Source organism: Myodes glareolus, chromosome 4 (assembly GCF_982192425.1).
Source record: "Myodes glareolus chromosome 4, mMyoGla1.1, whole genome shotgun sequence".
Lineage (NCBI taxonomy): Eukaryota > Metazoa > Chordata > Mammalia > Rodentia > Cricetidae > Myodes > Myodes glareolus.
The window spans coordinates 54,430,537-54,456,001 of NC_142029.1; the positions used below are offsets into that span (position 1 = coordinate 54,430,537).

A 25,465-nucleotide genomic window follows, 5' to 3' on the forward strand; every position below is an offset into this window, starting at 1 on the left:
TGATGTCTTCTTCTGCCCTCCTCAGGCACCAAACATACACAATAATCATAGACATACACGCAGGTAAAATAATCATCCACAAAATAAAATGAATAAATCTAATTTGAAATGTTTTCAAATAAAGATCAGTAGTAAATATATGTCAAAATTAACTAGGGTTCCTTAGAGGAGCAGAATTAATAGAACAAATATATATTACAAAGGGGACGTGTTAGATTGGCCTGCACAACACCTGCTGGGTAGTTTGGGAAGTCAGCAAAGGCTGGCTACACACTGGAGAGGTTAAGAGCCCTGCAGCAGCTCAGTCCCTGAGGCTGGAGGACTCAGCAATCCCAGTCTGTTACTGGATGCCTGGAAAGATGCTGTTCTTTGGACCACACTGGAGAGTGGAAGAGGCTGAGCTCTGATGTCAGGAAAGAGTGGCAGCACTGTGGCGGCAGCAGAGCAGATTCACTTACCAGCAAGCGGCAAAGTCAGGCAGGAGGGAAGCCACTATGTGGTAAGACCTCCTTATATCTGCATGCCACTCAGTGAGAGGGCATGCCTCCGAGGAGGCTTTGCCATCTAGGTTAATCCTTCCAGGAAAGACAGGTCTTTATAGTTGCTTCCAGCCAGATCCAATCAAACTGACAACCAAGATTAACTACCACACCATATGCTCCGGTTTTTCTAGATAACTCCACATTTGAATATTTGCTATCACGTAAATTAGGTTCAATCATGTGTACCAGTTGTTGCTTTAAAAAGAAATATTATCAACTAAAACCAAAGTGGGAATATTTTCCATGTCTTCTGTCACGCACCGCACCCCCCATCTGCATTCTATGCACTAGAACCCAGTTAGCGAGCTTCAGGCAAGGAGCTGGAGGTTGAGAATACACACACAGAGACAGACCGACACACAGACCTTCCAACACTGGTACCAAAAAGCCCCTCTTTAATAGCACCTTAGAGGCTTAAATACCCTGCAGTCAATGGTCAACAGGTGAAAATTCCATCCTCTGATCCTCTAGACAAAGCACAGCTTTTAGTAACTTCCATTAGAAGGCTCAAGACTAGACAGGGAAGAGCAGCTGAAGGCCAGGACTCAATTAGTCCCAACAATCTCCTATTTTTTGTGTAAAAGAGTAACAATGGCTACATTATTAGACTCCTATTTAAGTCATCATTTTAAGCATTTTAAAGTGTTGGGGCTTTTTTTCCATAGAATATCCATAACAGCCCTAAGAAATTATCTTCATTTATAGGATAATGGCGAATCAATCCCACACCAGTTAGGTTTTAAAGGGGCATTTATTTTGGGGGGTAAAACTTACATACACACAAATCGTTAGGAAAGGAGCCTAGTCGCTGGGGCAGGAGCCGGAAACAAGCGCCGGAACCAACAAGAGAGGCCGAGCTGAGACTTGCGGCTCTTTTTAAAAGAGAAATATACCACGCCCCAGTGGGCTGGTATCTCAGCGACTATTGGCTGAAGGAGCAGAAGGCGCTCCCGCAGCATTGTGGGCTCATATTTCAGTGACTATTGGCTGAAGGAGTGGAAGGTACTCCCGCAGCATCTCCCCATTTTGTTTAAGTAAGAGAGTTCTAAGCCTACTATGAAATTATATACAGTAAGTACAAACCTACAAAATTATATACGATAAGTACAAATATCCTATTCTAACTAGCTTAAGTCTTGTATAATAAATAACTTGGCCAAGTCATGAGAGGAAAGTAGCTACATTTATCTAGTCTTCAACCCAATAGAAGAACCGAGAAGGGAAATAATGTTACCTGAGTAATTAGGAAGTGCAATCAAAGAACTTCCAAAACATGCAACAAATCACAGAGACAACTGGCTACCTGGGCAATCACCAAAGACCTGTTTGCAACATTGGAGCAACCAACTTTGACTAAGGCCTAGAATAACTGACAGATTATTTTTAACAAGCAAGAGATTTTTCAGAACCATCTTACCCTGTCTTGGCAAGATTTAACAGTTCTGTCTATCCATTTCTGGATTTTAACAGGCAAGAGATTTTTCAAAACCATCTTACCCTGTCTTGGTAAGATTGGACAGTTCTGCTTATCCATTTCTGGATACCGTGTATTTGTCAGTAGTTGAGGTATGGGCAGTTCCTTGAATAGAGGCCAGTTTTGTCAAGAAGACAAGCTCCAAGTGGAGTGTCTTTGGTGCTCAACAATCTCTCGGGATTAAGTCGGTGTTGCCAGGAGTGATTGTGTCTCACTACACAGGATTCTAAGATTAAATTAAATGCCATTTTCTACAGCTCTTCGAAGATGTTGAAGACTATTTATACAGAATATAATCTCTATGTATCTAAAGAACCTGATTAGTCTAACCATAAATATGACAGACATAGATGACTATTGATCTACAATTCTTAACACATATCTAACTTAAAGACTAAGAGAATAAACAACTGTGTAATAAATGAGGACAATGACCTCCAAATGTAAACAATAAATATCAATACATAAACAATATATAAGTATCTTAATCAAAGGTAGAAATGTACACTGCAACATGGTATACATATATTAATACAATATATATCAATACATAAAAAATGTTTTAAACAGGTAGAAGCATGTATACATACAATGTTCAATATATGCCAATGTAATTATCTATAAACAATAACTCACAAATACCATTATTATCTATCCAATTATCCTTTTTATTTTCAAAAGATCCCTGAGCTTATAAAATTCCTTTCCCAACTCTCAACCGTATACTAATTATAATCAATCCCTAAATATTGTTCCTAAACCTGAGGACAAACTTTGCTGAGAGAGGGGACATCGTCCTCTAAAATTACTTATGGGGGTAAGGTTCTTTCTGGAGGATCCTGTGAAAGTAAAATGATGGTTAAATTTCAAGGTCAATGTCTTTTAAAATTGCAAACATTCTCTGAGTATTTTGTGGAGGTCTGGCCAGAATGTTGTACAAGATGTGCACCATTTCAGCTAAACAAGTTGGAATCATCTGTGCAGCTGATACCCAAAACAGAACTTGTAGGAGCACTATCAGTATCATGACGTCATATCAACCGAGTGGAGTTGTTGTTATGGGGATCCCATCTTCTTCCTGGAAACTTCAAAAGTCAGTGCACGAAAAACTCATTGTTCATTGTGGAAAACTTAAACATTAATTATATAGACATATACAAACATATATTCAATGAAAGGTATGATAGACATATTCAATGAAAAGTATGATAGATATGAAGAAAAGCAAGGTGTTTGGTTATAAAAAGAGCAAGTAGGGCATTTCTTTACAATCTCCTTAGCTTGTTGCCATGTAATAGAAAACTCTTTTTTCAAGCCTTTGCTATTGACATGATGTTTTTTATGAAATTCAGATGCCTGCAGCACATTACCAATCAATAATTGATCAATATCTGCATTACCTTGTGCTAGAGGACCTGGCAGACCCGTATGGGATCAGATATGTGTTATATACATAGGGCAGAGCCTGTTCCTGATCATGTCTTGTACCTGGATAAACAATGAGGTCAGTTCTGTATCATCAGGTATAAATTCAGCAGTTTCAATATGCAAAATAACTCATTCTGCATATTGTGAGTCAGTAATTATATTAAGAGGTTCTTTAAAATCCCTAAACACCATAAGGATGGCATATAATTCCACCTTCTGGATAGCATCATAAGGACTTTGTTCCACCTTACTCAATTCATTTGATTTGTAACCAGCCTTCCCTGATTTATTAGCATCAGTATAAAATGTACGGGCTCTGGTTAATGGAGCATCATGGACGATTTGAGGAAGGATCCAGGAACTTCTCTTTATAAAGTTAAGTCTCTTGCTTTTTGGGTAATTGTTATTGATTTCTCCCAAAAAATTAGCACAAGCTCTTTGCCATGGTTCATTGTCTTCCCACAACTTTTTTATCTCATCAGCAGTGAAAGGCACTATAATTTCTGCTGAGTCTATACCTGCTAGTTGACGAAGTCTCAATTTTCCTTTTATAATCAATTCAGAGACTTTTTCCACATAAGTTTTTAATTTTTTACTTGGTTTGTGTGGTAATAAGATCCATTCCAAGATAATATCATCTCTTTGCATCAAGATTCCTGTAGGAGAAATTCTGGAAGGCAATATGACGAGAATACAAGCTTTGGATTTACCCTGTCCACATGAGCCTCCTGTAATTTTTCCTCAACCATTGTCAGTTCTTTCTCTGCTTCGGCTGTTAATTCTCTGGGACTATTTAAGTCTTTATCACCATCCAAGGTCTTGTTTAAATGAATTATTAGATCAGGTGTTATCCCAACAGCCGGTCGTAGGCTGGAGATGTCTCCTAATAATCTTTGAAAGTCATTAGAGTTCGTAACCGGTCTTTCCTGATTTGTGCCTTTTGAGTCTTAATTCTTTGTAAACCTATTTTATAACCTATATAATTAACAGAATTTCCTCTCTGAATTTTTTCAGGAGCAATTTGCAATCCCCATTTAGGTAATACTATTTTTACTTCTTCAAACAGCCTTTCCAAGGTATCTTTGTTTTGATCAGATATCAGGATATCATCCACATAGTGGTATATTATGGACTTAGAAAATTGTTTGCATATAATTTTCAATGGTTGGCTTACAAAATATTGGCACACGGTAGGAAAGTTTAACATTCCCTGTGGGAGGACGGTCCATTGGTACCTCCTTGCAGGCTGAGAGTTATTATAAGTAGGCACTGTGAAGACAAACTTTTCTCTATCTTTTTCTTGTAATGGTATAGTGAATAAACAATCTTTCAGATCAATAACTATAAGAGGCCATCCCTTTGGTAACAGGGAGGGCAGAGGAATTCCAGATTGCGAAGGGCCCATAGGTTGAATAACCTTGTTGATAGCTCTAAGATCTGTCACCATTCTCCATTTACCAGATTTTTTCTTAACAACAAATACAGGAGAGTTCCAAGGGCTGGTAGATTCTTCTATATGTCCAGCATCTAATTGCTCTTGTACCAGCTGTTCTAAAGCCTGTAACTTTTCCTCTGCTAAAGGCCACTGTTTAGTCCATATTGGTTTCTCAGTCAACCATTGTAGAGACATGGCTGTTGGTACCTCCAAAGGGCCATCAATTGTGTTGTGTTCTTGTATAGCTCTAATGGCTGGTTTCCGCCATCTGTAATATCTTGTAATATTGTCCTCAGAAATATCGGCTCTGGAAGCAGCAGGAATGTTAATTTGGGTATTCCATTGCTGCAATAGGTCACAGCCCCATAAATTCACTGCAATATTGGCTACATATGGCCTTAGTTTTCCTATTTGTCCATCTGGACCTATACAATTGACCCATCTCATGCTTTGTCTTACTCGAGATAGGGTTCCAATTCCTAGGAACTGAATATCTACCTCCTGAAGAGACCAATGCGGATGCCAAGATTCTGGAGTTATGATACTTACATCCGCACCTGTGTCCAGTAAGCCAGTAATAAATTTGCCATTTACACACACTCTTAGCCGTGGTCTTTGTTCATTTATAGAAGTCTGCCAGAATATACATTTACTTTGTCCTCTTAGATTTCTTGATTCATTCACCACATTTAACTCATCCTTCAGGCCATTATTGCTTTGAACAGCAGGCATGGGGCATTCTAATTTCCCTGAAGAGGCATGTTCTCTGCAGTGACCAGAAATGACTGGACCACATTCGCCATGGGAGCCTGCGAGAGGCCCCTCATTGCGTTTCCTGATGGTAACGAGTTGCCTTGTTTATCTCTTGTTGACCTACACTCATTCGCCCAATGCTTGCCCTTTCCACATCTCCTACATAAAGGAGGAGATTCCTTCTATTCCTGAAGGCTGATTCCTCCTATTCCTGTCATTCCTAGAAGAGGCATTATTTCTGGAATTCCATTGTCTGCAGTCCCTTTTCATGTGTCCCATTTTGCCACAATGAAAGCATTTTGTAATCTGATGTCTCCTTTTACCTTTGGAAATTGCTTCTTGTACCCATGTTTCATTACCATAATCAAATGTTTCAACATTTATTGTATGTAATACCCATTCATCCAAAGGTACTGATCTGATCTTTAAAGGCCCCAGGATCCTTTTGCATTCTACATTGGCATTCTCATAAGCCAAAGATTCAATTACTATATTTCTTGTTTCTGGATCAGGTATCCCTATTTGTACAGCCTTAGTTAGCCTTTGTAAAAAGTCACTAAAGGGTTCTCTCTGACCCTGTTTTACCCTGATATATGATTCTACTCTCTGACCTGAGTCTTGAACCCTGTCCCAGGCCCTTAGAGCTGCTGTGGCACATATGGATAAAATGTTTCCATCATAAAGAGCTTGTTCCTGAGGATCAGAGTAAAGTCCTTCCCCTAGAATTTGATCTAGAGAAACCTCAATTCCTTTCGCTGATTCTTGTTGTTGTAAAAGTCTGGCCTCTTGTTTGAATAGGCATTTGAAATGCCATAAAGGTCTGTTCTCGAGGACAACTGATGTTAATTGATTCCAATCTTGAGGGGTTACCCTGCTGCTGAGAGCCCAGGATTTTAACATCTCTCTAACAAAGGATGAATGTAGTCCGTAATTCACAATTGCTTGTTTAAATTCTTTCAAATCACTCATACGTATAGGCTCCCATGTGTGTTCTTTAATGACCTTAGGGTTTTTGGAGCTGGTTATCTTTTCTGATGTTATTACTGGAAAGGCAGGTATAACTCTATGTAGACTGAGAGTTTTTTGAGGTGAATGTTGCCTTTCTACCTTTTGCTCCTGTTCATCAGAGTCTATGATTTCCTCAATCTTATTAAATCTGCTCACCATTGCCTTCTGTAAGTCCTGAATCTCCTGTCCAGTAGTATGCTCGAAAGCCTTCATTAACGATTCCAAGGCATGGAGCTTGTCCGTCAGAGACACCATTTCCTCCTTGGACACAATCGCCTTCATTGATAATTCCAAGGCGTGGAGCTTGTCCGTTAGAGATACCATATCCTCCTTGGACATAATCCTCATGGCATGTACTGTGCCATCTTGTATGGAAATCCTGTCAATTAATCCATCATACCCTTTTGATAAAGTCCGATTTTCACATTCAATGGTTATAATCCTCTCAGCTAATGTTTCAGCACTTACAGTCATGGACTGGAGGTTACGAGTCATTTTGGTTGTCCCCTCCTCCAGAGCAGTGAAGCTCCCTTCTAAAGAAGCAATATCAGACTGTACCTTCTTGATATTTTGGTCAGTCGACTGAGTCATATCAGACAAAGATCTAGTCTCCTCCTTGAGAACTCCAAACTCTGATCTAGTCTCCTCCTTGAAAACTCCAAACTCTGATCTAGTTTCCTCCTTCAAAACTCCAAACTCTGATCTAGTATCCTCCTTGAAAACTCCAAACTCTTTTTTGAGGAGGTTGGTGTCAGTCTGAATTGTCCTTAAGGTTTTAATCTCTGCCCTCAGCATTGTGGATTCAATCTGTAAGGACTGTATCATCCTTATAAAATAGCCAAACACCAGAAAAGCGACAGATCCCAGAAATAACCAAGTAAGAGGAATATCAGAGACATCCTTCAGAATATCCTCCATAGTGCAATAAAAAAAAAAAACATTGAACTTTTGGATAGTAATATTTTCTGACATTTTCTTTTTTCTTTTAAAGGGTTTTTTTTTTTACTGTTAAACCTTTTTTATTTAAACTTTATACAGTACTTCTCTTTAAATATTTCAAGTATTGGAGTTAATGTATTCATTTACTTTAACTGAAGTTTCCACTAAGTTGCTTTGGTGAATAAGATATTTCCACCAAAAAATACTTTTCTTGGATTAATTTTTCTTAAACACATCCTCAAACTTTTTTTTCTTTTTCTTTTTCGAAGTTTATTAAATTATGAAAGTTTCCATTTCCGCCCCTCCTACCAATACCCTCCCACTCCCCCTCTCCCCCTCCTCCTCCCTCTCCATCCCGAAGAGCAGTCAGGGCTTCCAGCCCTGTGGGAAGTTCAAGTTCCTCCCCCCTCCTTCCAGGTCCCGGAAGGTGAGTATCCGAACAGACTGGATCCCAAAAATCCAATATATGCAGAGGAAACAAGTCCCAGTGTCCTTGTTAGTGGCTTTTCAGAAAGGCTCTGGGCCAGCCACATTCAGAGAATCTGGCCGCATTCAGAAAATCTGGTTGGATCACATGCTCATTCAGTCCCAGTCCAACTGGCCTTGGTGAACTCTCATTAGATCAGTCCCCTTGTATCAGTGGGTGATCGCACCCCTCCCGGTCCTGAGTTTTTTTCATGTTCTTCCTCCTTCTGCCCCTCATTTGGACCATGGGGGGCTCAGTCCGGCGCTCCAATGTGGGTCTCCGTCTGTATCGCCATCCAACGTCAAATGAAGGATCTATGGTGATAAGCAAAATCTTCATCAGTATGGTTATAGGCCAAGGCCGGTTCAGGCACCCTCTCCTCTGTCTAGAGAACAGTCTGGGGATCTCTCCTTGGACCTGGGATCCCATTTATAATCAAGTCTCCTGTAAACCCTAAAATGACTCCCTTAGTTGAAATATATTCTTCCCTGATCTCATATCCATCCTTCCTCCCTCCCCCCCCATCCCAGTCCACCTAGCTTTCCCCATTCCTCCCCTACTCCCTTCTCTCTAACCCTCTACCCTTCCAACTATCCTCCCACCCCCACCCCCCATGCACCCGAGGTTACCTGGTCTATTTCCAATCTCCAGGCAGATAGCTACATGATTTTCAACAAGTTCATCTTCTTATTTAGCTTCTCTAGGATCATGAATAATAGGCTCAAAGACCTTTAATTATGGTTAGAATCCACATATGAGTGAATACATACCATATTCCTCTTTTTGGGTCTGGCTTACCTCACTCAGTAAAGCGTTTTCTATTTCCATCCATTTGCATGCAAAATTCAAGATGTCATTGTTTTTTACCACTGAGTAGAACTCTAATGTGTATATGTTCCACACCTTTATTAACCATTCTTCTATTGAGGGGCACCTAGGTTGTTTCCAGGTTCTGGCTATTACAAATAGTGCTGCTATGAACATAGTTGAACAAATGCTTTTGTAGTATGATAGGGCATCTCTTGGGTATATTCCCAAGAGTGGAATTGCTGGGTCCTGAGGGAGGTTGACTCCCAGTTTCCTGAGAAACCGCCACACTGATTTCCACAGTGGCTGCACGAGTTTGCATTCCCACCAACAATGGATGAGTGTTCCCCTCATTCCACATCCTCTCCAGCATAGGCTATCATTGGTGTTTTTGAGTTTGGCTATTCTGACAGGTGTAAGATGATATCTCAAAGTGGTTTTGATTTGCATTTCCCTGATCACTAAGGAGGTTGAGCATGACCTTAAGTGCCTTTTGGCCATTCGGAGTTCATCTGTTGTGAATTCTCTGTTCAGTTCAGTACCCCATTTTTTAATTAGTGTCTAGTTTCTTGAGTTCTTTGTATATTTTGGAAATCAGACCTTTGTCTGATGAGGGGTTTGTGAAGATCTTCTCCCAGTCGGAAGGTAGCCTTTTGGTCTTACTGACAGTGTCCTTTGCTTTACAGAAGCTTCTCAGTTTCAGTAGGTCCCATTTATTCATTTCTTCTCTTATTGTCTGCGCTCCTGGGGTTCTGCTTAGGAACTGGTCTCCTGTGCCTATATCTTGTAGACTACTTCCCACTTTCTCTTCTATCAGGTTCAAAGTGGTCGGATTAATGTTGATGTCTTTAATCCATTTGGACCTGAGTTTTGTGCATGGTGATAGATATGGATCTATCATCTATCTTCTACAGGTTGACATCCAGTTATGCCAGCACCATTTGTTAAAGATGCTTTCCTTCTTCCATTGTATACCTTTAGCTCCCTTGTCAAATATCAGGTGTTTATACATTTGTGGGTTAATACCCGGGTCTTCTATTCGATTCCATAGGTCGACTTCTCTGTTGTTATGCCAATACCAAGCTGTTTTCAATACTATTGCTCTGTAATAGAGTTTGAAGTCAGGGATGGTAATGCCTCCAGAAGTTCCTTTATTGTATAAGATTGTTTTGGCTATCCTGGGTTTTTTGTTTTTCCATATAAACTTGATTATTGTTCTCTCAAGGTCTGTGAAGAAGTTTGATGGAATTTTGATGGGAATTGCGTTGAATCTATAGATTGCTTTTGGTAGAATTGCCATTTTTACTATGTTGATTCTCCCAATCCAAGAGCAGGGGAGGTCTTTCCATTTTCTGGTATCCTCCTCAATTTCTTTCTTCAAGGACTTAAAGTTCTTGTCAAATAGGTCTTTCACTTCCTTGGTTAGAGTTACCCCAAGATATTTTATGCTATTTGTGGCTATCATGAAAGGTGGTATTTCTCTGATTTCCCTCTCTGTTTCTTTATCCTTTGTGTATAGGAGGGCAACCGATTTTTTGGAGTTGATCTTGTATCCTGCCACATTACTAAAGGTGTTTATCAATTGTAGAAGTTCTTTGGTAGAGTTTTTGGGGTCACTTATGTACACTATCATATCGTCTGCAAATAACGAAAGTTTAACTTCATCCTTTCCAATTCGAATCCCCTTGATCCCCTTATGTTGTCTTATTGCTATTGCTAGAACTTCGAGCACTGTATTGAAGAGGTATGGAGAGAGTGGACAGCCTTGTCGTGTTCCTGATTTTAGTGGAATGGTTTGAGTTTCTCTCTGTTCAATTTGATGTTAGCTGTCGGCTTACTATATATTGCTTTTATTATATTTAGGTATGATTCTCGTATACCCAATCTCTCCAACACCTTTATCATAAAGGGGTGTTGAAGTTTGTCAAATGCTTTTTCAGCATCCAATGAAATGATCATATGGTTTTTTTCTTTCAGTTTATTTATATGATGGATTAAATTGATAGATTTGCATATGTTGAACCAGCCCTGCATCTCTGGGATGAAGCCCACTTGATCATAATGGATAATTTTTCTAATGTATTCTTGGATTCAGTTTGCTAGTATTTTATTGAGTATTTTAGCGTCAATGTTCATGAGTGAGATTGGCCTGTAATTCTCTTTCTTGGTTGTATCTTTGTGTGGTTTTGGTATCAGGGTAACTGTAGCTTCATAAAAAGAGTTTGGCAATGATTCTTCTGTTCTATATTGTGAAATACATTAAGGAGTATAGGTATTAGCTCTTCCTGGAAGTTCTGGTAGAATTCTGCATTGAAACCATCTGGTCCTGGGCTTTTTTTGGTGGGGAGGTTTTTGATAACAGCCTCTAATTCTTCGCGACTAACAGGTCTATTTAGATTGTTCACCTGGTCTTGATTTAACTTTGGTAAAAGGTATTTATCTAAAAACCAATCCATTTCTTGTACATTTTCCAACTTTGTGGCATATAAACTCTCGTAGTAAGATCTAATGATTCTCTGAATTTCCTCTGTGTCTGTTGTTATGTCCCCCTTTTCATTTCTGATCTTATTAATTTGAGTGTTCTCTCTCTGCTGTTTGATTAGTTTGGCTAGGGGTTTGTCAATCTTGTTGATTTTCTCCAAGAACCAACTTTTTGTTTCGTTGATTTTTTGAATTGTTTTCTGTGTTTCTATTTTGTTGATTTCAGCTCTCAGTTTGATTATTTCCAATCTTCTATTCCTCCTGGGAGAGTCGGCTTCTTTTTTTTCCAGAGGTTTTAGGTGTGCTGTTAAGTCTCCAATATATGCTTTCTCCGTTTTCTTTAATTGGGTACTTAGTGCTATGAACTTTCCTCTTAGAACTGCTTTCATTGTGTCCCATAGGTTTGAGTATGTTGTGTCTTTATTTTCATTAAATTCAAGGAAGACTTTAATTTCTTTCTTTATTTCTTCCTTGACCCAAGGATGATTCAGTAGTTGACTGTTCAACTTCCACGTGTTTGTAGGCTTTCTGGTATTCGAATTGTTATTGAATTCTAACTTTATTCCGTGGTGATCCGACAAGACACAGGTGATTACTAATATTTTTTTGTATCTGTGTAAGTTTGCTTTGTTACCGAGTATGTGGTCAATTTTCGAGAAGGTTCCATGAGTTGCAGAGAAGAAGGTATATTCTTTCCTTTTGGGGTAGAATGTTCTATAGATATCTGTTAAGTCCATTTGATTCATTACCTCTAGCAATTCTCTTATTTCTCTGTTGAGTTTCTGTTTGATTGATCTGTCCATTGGTGAGAGAGGTGTGTTGAAGTCTCCTACTATTAATGTGTGTGGTTTGATGACTGCTTTGAGTTCTAAAAGTTTTTCTTTTACATAAGTGGGTGCTTTTATATTAGGGGCGTAGATATTCAGGATTGAGACTTCCTCCTGATTAATTGTTCCTGTTATGAGTATGAAATGTCCATCTCCATCTCGTCTGATTGATTTTAGTTTGAAGTCAATTTTGTTAGATATTAGAATGGCCACACCAGCTTGTTTCTTAGGTCCGTTTGCTTGGAAAACCTTTTCCCACCCCTTTACTCTGAGTAGATGTCTATCTTTGTGGTTGAGGTGTGTTTCTTGTAAACAGCAGAATGATGGATCCTGTTTTCTTATCCAGTCTCTAAGTCTGTGCCTTTTTATAGGTGAGTTGAGTCCATTAATATTAAGTGATATTAATGACCAGTGGTTGTTGATTCTGTTTATTATTTTTTTGTGTGTGTGTAGTAGAGTTTGTGTGTTTCTCTTCTTTGAGTTGTGGTTGTGAAGGGTCGCTAGTTGTCTGGGTTATTGTAGGCAGTGATGGCAATGTTGGATTCCTTGGGTTGCGATTTTCCTTCTATTACTTTCTGTAAGGCTGGATTTGTGGCTACGAATTGTTTAAATTTATTTTTATCCTGGAATATTTTGTTTTCTCCGTTGATAGTGAATGATAGCTTGGCTGGGTATAGTAGTCTGGGTTTGTATCCATGGTCTCTTAGTTTCTGCAGTATCTCTATCCAGGATCTTCTGGCTTTCATGGTTTCCATAGAGAAGTCTGGTATAAGCCTGATAGGTTTACCTTTATAAGTCACTTGACCTTTTTCCTTTGCAGCTCTTAATATTCTTTCTTTAATCTGAATGTTTTGTGTTTTGATTATTATATGGCGAGGGGATGTTTTTTTTTTGATCCAGTCTATTCAGCGTTCTGTATGCTTCTTGAACCTTCATAGGAATATCGTTCTTTAGATTGGGAAAGTTTTCTTCTATAATTTTGTTAAATATATTTTCTGGGCCTTTGATCTGCAGTTCTTCTCCTTCTTCAATCCCTATTATTCTTAGATTTGGTTTTTTTATTGTGTCCCAGATTTCCTGAATGTTTTGTGAAGAGAATTTGTTGGATTTGCCGTTTTCTTTGACCAGAGCATTTATTTTCTCTATGGTATCTTCAGAATCTGAGATTCGTTCTTCTATCTCTTGTATTCTATTGGTTATGCTTGATTCTGTAGTCTCCGTTCGTTTACCTAGGTTTTCCATATCCAGCCGGTTCTCGTTTTGTGTTTCCTTCATTGCTTCCATTTCAGTTTTCAATTCTTGGACTGTTTCCTTTACTTGTTTGACCGTTTTTTTCTTGGTTTCTCAGGGTATCATTCACGGATTTACTTAGTTCTTCAAACTTTTTGTTATATTTCTCATCCATTTCTATACTCATTTCTTCTAACTTTTTGTTATACTTCTCATCCAATTCTTTAAGGGAGTTATTCATATCCTGTTTAAGGGACTCTATTGCTTTCATAATGGCACTTTTTTCCACTTCTTTTGGGTTAGAGTGTTCAAGTCCTTCTGTTGTAGGGTCGTTGGGATCTGGTGTTTTCATGTTGTTTTTCAGATTGTTGGAGGAGGTCTTGCCTTGGCGTCTGCCCATCTCTTCGTTCAAATGCTCTCTATTGGAACCTCTGGTAGCGGGTCAGGTTCCCTTGTTGGGCAGGGAATTCACTGATAGAATGCCTACCTTTCCTCAGGCAGGCTATTGAAGCACAGGCACTCCCTCTTTCCGGGATGCGCCTACAGAGCAGGCCCAGCGTGCAAGGCAGCTGAGCTGGGGAAATTTTATGGCCCCAGTGGGAAGGGAGAAATATAGGAATTTGTACCTGGATGGAAGCTAGGATGGCAGGCGGGAGAGCTTAGCAGGGTGGAGCCAGCAGTTCAGAGTGACCTGGGAGTCTATGGGGTCGGGGGGAGTCCGAGCTCCTCCTCACCGGGCCCCTGCCGTGGGCCCGAAGCAAACTCACCCCTCCGATGGCCCTCTGGATGGAAGCTGGGATGGCTGGCGGGGGAGCTAGCAGGGTGGAGCCAGCAGCGCAGAGTGACCTGGGAGTCTATGGGGTCAGGGGGAGTCCGAGCTCCTCTTCGCCGGGCCCCTGCCGTGGGCCCGAAGCAAACTCACCCCTCCAATGGCCCTCTGGATCTTTTGTTGTTTTTTTTTAAGATTTATTTATTTATTGTGTACAGTGTTCACCCTCCATGTATGCCTGCAGGCCAGAAGAGGTCGCCAGATCTCATTACAGATGGTTATAAGCCACCATGTGGATGCTGGGAATTGAACTCAGGACCTCTGGAAGAACAGTCAATGCTCTTAACCACTGAGCCATCTCTTCAGCCCCATTTTCTGACATTTTCAATCAAAAGAAATTGTACTTGTATATATGTATTTATTTATTTATTTATTTTCAACCGAAAAGAAAAATCTTACCTGCAATGACCGTTGCCTGCCAGTAGGTGGCGGGGGCGCACCTGAATCCACGTGGCAATGGCGTCAATTCTGGAAGTAAACTATAAAATATACACACTCAAATCCAGAGGTTAAATTCACAGATCATGTGCTCCGGCGCAGGTTGGGCGCTGGACTCAGCCGGGCGGTGGGGAAGACAGTGCCCCATAGGGGTAGCAGAAGCCAAAAAGTTCCCTCCCCGATCTGCCCAAGGTCAGGGCCAGTCAGGAGACAGTAGCGGTGTGCAACTCTGGTTGCTTGGCCCACGCGAAGAGAGGGGGAAAAACCCACACATTCGGGCACCAGATAATGGCGAATCAATCCCACACCAGTTAGGTTTTAAAGGGGTATTTATTTTGGGGGGTAAAACTTACATTCACACAAATCGTCAGGAAAGGAGCTTAGTTGCTGGGGCAGGAGCCGGAGTCAAGCGCCGGAACCAAGAGAGGCCAAGCCAAGACTTGCGGCTGTTTTTAAAAGTGAAATATACCATGCCCCAGTGGGCTGGTATTTTCAGTGGCTATTGGCTGAAGGAGCAGAAGGTACTCCCGCAGCAATAGGAGAATTTTTTTTTTAATTTTTGGGGTGGGGTGGGGAGGGGAGATGTGCCAGTGGGTATAGTCTTCGCTATACAAGTCTTGAGAACTGGAGTTCACATGCTCAACAGGGTAGCCAATATAGGTGGGTGTGACAGCCACCAGTAACCCCAGCCTGGGAGAGGTGGGGATGAAGGCTCTCTGAAGGAAGCTAGCTAGCCAGACTAGCTGAATTGGCGTGAGAGATCACACCTCTACATATAAAGTAGAGAGCAATCAAGGAAGATACCCAACGTTTAGCCACCACACGCAAAACACACCCATGTACAAAAATATCACATTTTTTCATAACACAACTAAATAAAAGCTAAAGACAACTAAATAATTAAATTGTCTTTCATATAAAGACAAACTTTTCTGATTCCACACTTTGCTCTTTTTTATTTTCTTTATTTTTATTTATTTATTTATTTTTGGTTTTTTGAGATAGGGTTTATCTGTAGCTTTGGAGTCTGTCCTGGAACTAGCTCTTGTAGACCAGGCTGGCTTCAAACTCACAGAGATCTGCCTACCTCTACCTCCCAAGTGCTGGGATTAAAGGCGTGCGCCACCACTGCCCGACTGATTCCACACTTTGCATAATCACTTTGTAGGGATCATGAGTTTATATTACTAGGCTCTTTGGTAACAGAAGGGCTACCACACAGAGAAAACTCTAGTGTTTACTACCACCACTGCTAATATTCAGCCATGGTTTTTTTCTACTAGATACTGTACAAATTCACAAATAAAAAAGACTACAATTCCAACTCAAGTTCAATTCCAAAGTTGTACTATTATCACAATGTTAATCTTTGAAAAGATATGTCTTTCCTCTATAGCCATCCTGGACTCCCGTGTCTTAGCTGGTATTTGCTCCCCAGAGTGCAAGATTTCAAAAATACTTATAATCACAACAACTACCAGTTACACCTTGAGTTTCAGAAAAACTAGATCTATTAAAAACTGTTTAGCTGGGCTGAAAAGATGGCTTAGTGGTTAAGAGCACTGGCTGCTCTTCTAGACATCCTGAGTTCAATTCCCAGCAAACACATGATAGCTTACAACCATCTATAATAGGATCTGATGTCCTCTTCTAGCATGCAGGTATAGAGATGTAGAGCACTCATACATTGAAAATATATAAATAAATACAATTTATTAAAAAACGGTCTAGCATACATTAATTGCACAAAACAATAGATATCACTGCAACCTTTTCATTCATGTACATAATAAGCTTTGATCATATTTCAATCACCCCCATTACCCTCTTTTGTCTCCTTGTCTTTCTCTTCCCAAATATTTCTTTCTACTTTCAAGTTACTGTGGTTTTTAATCTAAACTCAATTCATGAGAGAATTTATGATATTTGTCTTTTCTCAGTCTGGCTTATTTGGTTTAACATAATGATCTCCAGCTTCACCCATCTTCCTGTAGATGTCATTATTTCATTTGTCTTTATAACTGAATAATACTTTACTGTGTATACAGACCACGCTATGTTTATCCATTTGTTTTTTGATGGGCACCCAGTCTAATTATGATGCATTTTGAATGAAACCAGGAAATACAGTATAAGTATAGTGTGCTTGCTTGTTTGGCTATTTTTTTCATAATAGAGTAGAGAAAAAAATATATACGTGAAAAGGGCAACATATTCAGTTTAACTTCAGTACAACTCTAGATTTATGTTGATTTTCTTTTTTAAAAGCATCATTTAGAGGAGAAAAGACAAATCTAAGAAATAAGGCAGAGATGAAAATAAATCTCTGTTGTCTCTATTAGATCCTTTTCCTCTCCTGAAGGGATGTCATGGGTATAAAAATTATCAAAACCTTTGGGGGATTTAAAATTGTAATTAAGATAAAAACTAAATGGACAGTCTAGCTTTTAAAATAGACATACGTAAGTAAGTGAAAATCAAACTGAAAAATCATCCCAGAGTGCAGGGAGCATAATAAGCCGGGGCGGGGAAAACAAACCTGTAAACATTAACTGAAACAGAGAGCAAATTATCAAAAAAAATCAGATGTGGAGCATGGCAGAAACTTTTGAAACTATTTACATTGTCTCATCTAGGATTTACTAAAATGTGTACCCTTCATACTGTATGTTATACAATGAAATCCTAAAATTAGAATGCTAACAATGTGTTATAATGACTTGCATGCTGGCAATTTCTGCAGCCTCTAGCCAGCAAGTCACAAAAGTCTTAATGGGGGGCTGGAGAGATGGCTCAGAGGTTAAGAGCACTGACTGCTCTTCCAGAGGTCCTGAGTTCAATTACCAGCAACCACATGGTGGCTCACAACCATCTGTAATGAGATCTGATGCCCTCTTCTGGCCTGCAAGCAAACGTGGAAGGAATGTTGTGTACATAATAAATAAATAAATCTTTAAAAAAAAAATTAGAAAAAAAAAGGTCTTAATGGGGTCTTAGTGCCATCTACTGGTCATTTTCATAGCACTTTATCACTAACATGGACACCAAATACAAGGCTAATGAAATTTTTCAGGTTGGTTGAAGTACACTTGTAGTAGGCAGCTTTCTCAGCCCCCGTGGGGTTGGAGAGAGGGAGGAAGAGAGAAACCCAAGGGATGATCCTAAGGATACCAGAAGTTAAGGAAACTGGTAAAGGACGTACTGCTAAAAACAGGGAGTAACCAAAGGAAGCATTCCAGGGAGGCAGTGATCTAGATTGTCAAACCATGGAAGAAGAAAGGAAAAGAGTGACCAATGTCCTTTGGATTTAGCCACATGAAAGCCCCGAGAGAAGAGGAGGACTCGGGGAAAAGGCACTGAGTTGAATGTCTTTAGGCGAGAGCTTTATTAAGAGGATCATAAACTCCAAGGACAGCACAGCTGCGGTCTTACAGAAGAGGCTCCAGTCCCCATCCTTCAAAGCCAAGGCAGGTGTCCACTCTTAAAGGTTTCTAAGGGACGGGATGATCCTTGCATACTGAGAAAGTAGGTTTAGTTAATATATGACCCGTGCTGCAAAGCATGCTTGACAGGAGTCAAGGAGACACTGAAAAGAGGAATGGGGCTGGTTAATGTGTGACATTACTCAAGCTGCGTTGAACCCTTGGCAGCAGTGGGGTGACGAGGTGAGGATTTTGCTTTTCCTGAGTGTTGGTGGGAAGAGAAGGAGACAGGTCTGTGAGGCTACTGACAGCTGCACTTAGCTAAGTTCCGTACAGCAACTTTGAGAGGAGCGAAAGATTATAGATGGGTATGGGGTGGCTCCCAAGAGCATCTGGAAGGTCTGTCCAGGTGTCTGTCTAGCATGAACAAAGGCATGAGTCTTAGTTACTGTTCTACTGCTGTGAAGAGACACTATGGCCAAGGCAACTCAGAGAATAAATAGTTTACTAGGGGCTCACTTACAGTTTCAGAGGCTTAGAGTCAATGACTATGATGACAGAGACCATAGCAATGGGCAGACTGGCATGGCACTGGAGCAGTGGCTCAGTGCCTACATCTTTTTCCAAAAGCACACACACACACACACACACACACACAGAGAGAGAGAGAGAGAGAGAGAGAGAGAGAGAGAGAGAGAGAGAGAGAGAACTCAGGGTGGCATGGGCTTTTGAAACCACAAAGCCCACCCCTAGCAACACTCCTCCTCCAACAATCTTTCCCAGAAAGTTCCACCAGCTGGGGACCAAGCTTTCAAATATATGAGCCCATGGGGACATTCTCATTCAAACCACCATACCAGGGGTTTGAGGTCCAGTATAACACAAACAGGATGTAGTACCACATGCTTGGTTTCCTAGCACCCAGAAGTAGAAGCATCAGCAGTTCAAGACCATGCTTAGCTACATGAGTTTAAGGCCAGCCTGGGCTATGAGAGACTCAATCTCAAGAAACAGCAATAAGAATAAGGACACCAAGAAAAGAAGCCATTGGTGATTCTGGTGAGAATGGAGGGGAGGGACAATGGGACAGAGTATAATATACAGTGGTTTAGGACTGAATGGGAGATAAATGAATCAGCCTTATGAAAAATTCTTCCACAAAGTGTGGCAGAGAAATCCAGGTATTTGTTTGGAATACTGACCTTGACATCAGTTGTTCACTTATTGATGCATTGCTAAAGCTGTTGCTATAGAAATGGCTACCAGCTTCCTTTCCTTCTGACTCACACCTTCTGCCAAATTCAAATGGAGCTTTCACTAGTTTTGCTTTTGTTTGAGCTAGGGACTCACTATGTAGCCCAAGCAATCGCAAACTAGGGGTCCTCCTGCCTCCTCCTCTAAAGTGCTGGAATCATGGTCATGTACCACCATAGCCAGCTTATTGTTAGTCTATTAAAAACCATTAGTGCCTTTCCACAATTTACTGAAGTGTGTCCTTATGACACTCGGATTTGGTGTTGTCATTTGCAGATGTGTTGGGTCACATTCAAAAACATCCTAGGACATATGTAGCTTGCCAACGGCGGTCTGCCAGTGGTGGGCTACAGGTTAGATATACCTGTTCTAAATGTTCCCTGAATGCCAGCTAAGCTGTACCATTCAAGCCTTCTGCATCCTTCAGTTTATAGTGTTGCATTTGGTTAGAATATTTGTCTTTGTTTCTTCCAATCCTGCTGGGACTTCAGATCCCATCTAATATGTAGTAACACCTCCCTTCCTGAGCCAACCCCTCGATCTACTGCAGTTCATCTGAGTGCTTCCTCCTCCTGTCATCTAGTGATGCCGGTTCTCTCACTTTCTGCCTGTCTCTCCAGCACATTTGACCTTGAATTTAATTTGGGGTTGTTATATTCCTGTATATTACTTGAAACTGGCTTTGTCTTCTTCATCCTTCTGTCTCTGTCTCTGTCTCTGTCTCTGTCTCTCTCTCTCTCTCTCTCTCTCTCTCACACACACACACACACACACACACACACACCTTCTGGAGGCTGGACTAATTTCTCAGCAGATTAAAGCACTTGCTCTTGCAGTTCAGTTCCCAGCACAAACATGGCGGTACATAACTGCCCATATTGCTAGCTCTACAGGCTCTGACGCTCTCTCCTGACTCCCTGATGGACAAGGCACACACATGGTGCACATACAACACACAGGTAAAACACTCATACATATAAAAATAAATAAATATTTCAATCGAAATAAAAAATAAAATTACTTTTTGGATTAAATTAGATTGACAGAGCTCTGCTGTTTGGGGCCCCAAGAATGACCTTGAACTCTTGTTCCTTCTGCTTCAATACCCAAAGAAATGGAATTGTAGACAGGTGCAACTGTGCCTGGCTTAATCATTATTTAAAAACGTAGTTTACACTGCACTGCAAATCAAACCCGGAGCCTCACATGCTAGGCTAGTGCTCTTCCACTGGGATGCACCCTCAGCTCTGCCATTATTGTAATCTTTCTCAATATAATTTAAAAATAGCTAGCATGTCTTACTTTTTAATTGATAAACTATTTTTCATACATGCTTGTCCTTATTATGTTTCTATTGCTGTGATAGAACACCATGATGGAGTTACTCGGGAGGAAAGGGTTTATTTCAGTTTCCAACTCCACATCACACTCCATCACTGAAAAAGAATGCAGAGCTCGAGGCAGGAGCTACAGGCAAGAGCTGATGCAGGGGCCGTGGAGGAATGCTGCATGCTAACTTGCTCTTTGTGGCTTTTTTTCTCTTTTCTTTTTTAAGGATCCAGGGCCACTAGGTCCAGGCAGCATCACCCACAGTGAGCTAGAGCCTCCCACATCAATCATCAAACCCTATGAAGATACCATAGGCTTCCCCACAGGCCAGTCTTGTTGGAACGTTTTCTCAATTGAGGTTCCTTCTTTCTGGCACACTCCAGCATGTGTCAAATTGACATAAAACTAGCTAGCACAAGTACTTATAATTTAAACTTTAAAAAGTATACTCATGCCATTTGTAGTGGCACACATACACCTGTAATTCCAGCATTTCAGGGGCTGGGGAATGGGATCCATCAGCGCCAGCTAGGGATCCATAGTGAGATTTGACTTAAAAACAAAGGGAGAGAGAAGAGAAAAAGAAAAAGGGGGGGGGAGTAGCAATGGAAATAAATGACATTCTATTGTCTGACTCTGTCACCTCAACCAATACTATACTCTTAGGAAATGAAAAAAAAATGGAAGTAAAGAGATTAAGTATTTTCTTGAGGCCATATAGCTTCTAGCAAGTGCAATGATCATTTTTTTTCAGGGTTCATAACTTCTAATCCTGTTTCTTCTAACATTCAATAATTCATTCAAAAGTATTGACTAAACATGAACCATGTCCAGGCACTGTTTCAGTTCCTGGGTTGCCAGGAACAGGCAAAATAAACACGACCTCGCTTTCAAAACCTTATATTCTAAGACACAGCCTACATCATCAGGCGCTAAGTGCTATGAAGAAAAACACAAGAAGGTAAAGAGAGCGAAAGAGTGACGCACGTCATTTTATCAAGCAAACCTAAAGGGAAATGGGCAGAGGGAAAGCCGGTCAAGGTACAGCAAATTCTAATCCTGCAGTCCGGAGCACCCCTGGCAGCCATTCTGCCACTTCTTTATTTTCGGAGGCTATATCACTAATTTTTGTGTGCTAAACAGCCAGTGTAAGCGCCACTGCGTGGCCTTACCCAGTTGAATACGTAATTCTGACATAGTGAAATATATAACGTTGACTGTCAGGTCGCCATATCTCTCTCCATCCCAAATCCTTGGGTCCGCTTGCTGAGCATCCCGGTTTGAGCACCTCAAAGCAGAAATACCCGCGGAAGGTCACGTGTCACGGGGAGGCGTGAGGAGGAAAATTGGGCGGGCACATCCGCTGCCGGCCCCGCCCCTGCCGCCTCCGGGATTTCCCCCAGGTCCTAACGGAAACGGAACAAGCGCCGGCGGGTTGCGGCCGACAGCGGCTTCCGGGAGGAGTTTTGGACCGCGCGGGCCTCCGTCGGCGCGCCACTTTTTCCTGAGGCGGCTGTGGAGGAGCCCGGCCCCGGCGGCGGCTGTTTTGAGAGCCGTTCGGTCGGTGTCAGCATGGGCGACCACGGGCTGGAGCTGGCGTCCATGATCCCCGCCCTGCGGGAGCTGGGCAGGTAGGGCCGCGCGTGGTCGCCAGCCTCGCGACGCCGGGCCTCCGCAGTCGGCGCCGCGGCCTCCCCGCGGCGGTTGGCGGGAGCGCGGTCGCGTGCCGGGTGCCCGGGTGGCGGCCGCTCCGCGCGCGGGAACTTGCCCGTGCGAGTTTCCGCTTTGCGTGAATGGTCTCTGCTGGTGGTTTTAGCACACACCTTTGCTCCTGGAGACCCTTCCTCGGATCTCTTTCCTCTGATCGCTGCCGGAGGTGTGACTGGGGGCCCCGGCTTCTCAGCCGGAGAGAGACCGTGCTTCGGTCAGCTTAAAGACGTGACCCCCTCCGAGTTGACCAGCCCGTCATTTTAGTCAGCAATCTGAAGGACTCCCCCAGGTCCGCAGAGTAAGGTGCACAGCGCCCCTCAAACTCCGAGGTGGGGTCCTTGTGTAAATGCCTCTTTCCGGCCTGATGGAAAGAGTGTCGCACGCCTTTAGTCCCAGAACGCGGGAAGCACAGGCAGGCGGACCCCGATGCCACCCGGGTCTAAACTGGGAGACCTTGCCTCAGAAAAAAGCAAGGGAGAAAACCAAACCAAATGTCTGGTTTCTGTCCACCCTAAGAGTCAGTCCCCTGATGAAAACCAGGCTCCAATGTGGAGATGGTGCTCGCCACGCCCCTCGCCGCTGGTAGGCTCCCTCTCAGAAGGCACGAGCCGCTTCTCACTTTCTTAGCGGAGAAATTGCACGGAAAGTCAGTGCTCACCTAAGGCTGTGGGCTCTCTGCTGCCGTTTATTTTGCAACGCAGCTGTGTTCATTTTCTCCAAAGACCTAAATTAGAGGATAAATGGCCACTTTCGTACCAACTGCATCATCACCCTGTGATATTTTTATTTTTACTTTGCATAATTGTGGCAAATATACTTTATGGGAGCATTTAGTAATTTCTGTCTAAAAGTATTTGAGTAAAAGTGGTGATTTGGGGAAACTGATCATACAAATTTAGGTGGTCATCACTGAAATTCTGTCTCAGCAAAGATGAAAGCAATGACCAAGATTGTCCTCCTGGCCTTAACACATGCTCCAGGGCATGAGCACCTGAACTCACATGAACATGTACATACTTACACCATGCACACAGACTTAAAAAATAGTTGAAAATTTAGAAGTTTAACAGCTGTTACTATATTAAAAATATAGCTCAACAACATAAAAAACTCATAATTCGATAAAAAAAAATGGATAAGAAAATTGAACAGATTTTTCTCCAAAGAGGGTATAAAGCTGACTAATAAGAAAATATAAAGATAAGTGTTTGAAATGACGAATAATAAGGGAGACACAAATCAAAACCTCGAGGAAGCTGATGTGATAGCTTGGGAGGCCAAGGAAAAGGCTCACTGAATTTGAGGACACCTTGAGCTACCAAGGAGTTAAAAGGGGCTGTATAATGAGGCCTTGTCTCAACCTCCCTCAAAAAAGGAGATACCATTTCAGACCATTATAATAACTATTGTATATATAAAAAAATTGGTTAAGGTATGCGGAAAGTAGAATGTTATAACTTAAATCCCTGTGGAAAATGGAACGAAGGTACTACGAAAATGGAGGAGAATAAATACATAATTACCCTATAATCTAGCAAGTGTTTTTAATATATACCCAAAAGAATTTAAAGCAGAGATTTGAGCAAATATTTTTACACTGGTCACACAATATCTAAATGGTGGAAGCAAATGTTCACCAACAGATAAGTAGACATAACCCTCCCAAATGTGGCATAGATACAGCGAATATTATTCAGTGTGAAAAGGAAAGAAATTTTAACATGCTACAAGACATATTTTATACTAAACCAGTGGTTCTCGACCTGTGGGTCATGATCCCTTTGGCAAACCTCTACCTCTAAAAATATTTATGATTCATAGCAGCACAATTACAGTTATAAAGTAGCAACGAAAATAATTTTATGTTTGGCGGGCACCACAAGATAAGGAACTGTATTAAAGGGTCCTAACTGTATTAGGAAGGTTGAGAACTAAATGAACTAAGTCACACATGACAAATATGATATGCAGCTATTATAAGATACCTAGAGTAGTCCTGTCCATAGAGATAAAATAGTGGAATGAATATTGCTAGGAAGTATAAGAGGGGAAATAGTAAGTTATTGCTGTTAAGGTGTAGAGTTGAAGTATGGGAAGGTAGAAAGTTCTAGGCATGGGCAGTGGTAATGTGCTGAACTTAATGCTATGAAAGTATACACTTTAAAATCATAAAATGGCAAAGTATATAATTTATATCTATCAAAACAAACCCAAAAGATATTTTCTAAAATTGATCTGATCCTGTTCTCTGTTTCCTTTGTGAAATTTCTATCTTGTTGGCATTTGAATCAACCTCAGATTTCTATTTGTCTGGCCTTTCCATGTCTCCTTGTGACTCTTCTAAGTGTAGCTTAGGTGTCTCCCTGGTGTTATTATTAATTACAGTTGCATTTGTATCCCAGGCTTCCACTGATAGGAGCTGTGTGACTGAGGTGATTTAACTTCTAGAACTCTGAGCTTCCTCAGATCCAGATTATCTTTAGTATCTTGTCTTGTTGCTTATGAGTTGGAGTAGCATTGGCAATAATGTTTAGTCTCATTTCATACACATTGTATGATTATATCTCCATGCGTCTTAAGATCTAGAAGTATCCATATATCTTGTAATTATCCCACTTAGTTATTGCCTTGAAACCTCAAAGAGTATTTCAGCTGATTTTCCTTTTCTCCCAGATATGTGTTTCTTATGTTGACTGTTTGGTAAAGGGCCTCACAGTCTACCCTAATTTATCAGTCTCTCTCAATGTTAGCTTTTTGTGCATTGTGCTCAGTAAATATGCATTGACTGTAAGAATAGCTGTCATCATGGTTGTAGCACAGGTTAGCTACATTTTATGTTGTGGTGATTTTATGTAAAGTCACGGAGCTCAAGCTGAATACATTCAGGATTTTAGGGAACAGTTCTGTTGAATTGTATTTTTCATTTTTTCCCCAAATTCTGATTGAACCCAGGGTCAATTAAAGAGAAATACTGTGCTCTGCCACATTGTATTTCTCTTTAATACTTTTTCTTGAGTAGCCTTAAGAAAAATTTATAGGGGCTGGAGAGATGGCTCAGTGGTTAAGAGCACTGGCTGCTCTTCCAGAGGTCCT

General features: G+C 41.1%; 1 protein-coding gene across 2 annotated transcripts in view; it reads left to right on the forward strand.

Moving 5' to 3' along the window:
- The first annotated feature begins 22,135 nt into the window (after positions 1 to 22,135).
- The window catches only part of Atr (ATR checkpoint kinase), a 107,805-nt gene continuing 104,475 nt past the window's right edge, over positions 22,136 to 25,465 (forward strand). For both annotated transcript variants that reach the window (XM_085689551.2, XM_085689552.2), the window contains exon 1: positions 22,136 to 22,293. In XM_085689551.2, the coding sequence (XP_085545677.2) occupies positions 22,235 to 22,293 (59 nt within the window). In that variant the 5' untranslated portion in view covers positions 22,136 to 22,234. The remainder of the gene's footprint in view (positions 22,294 to 25,465) is intronic.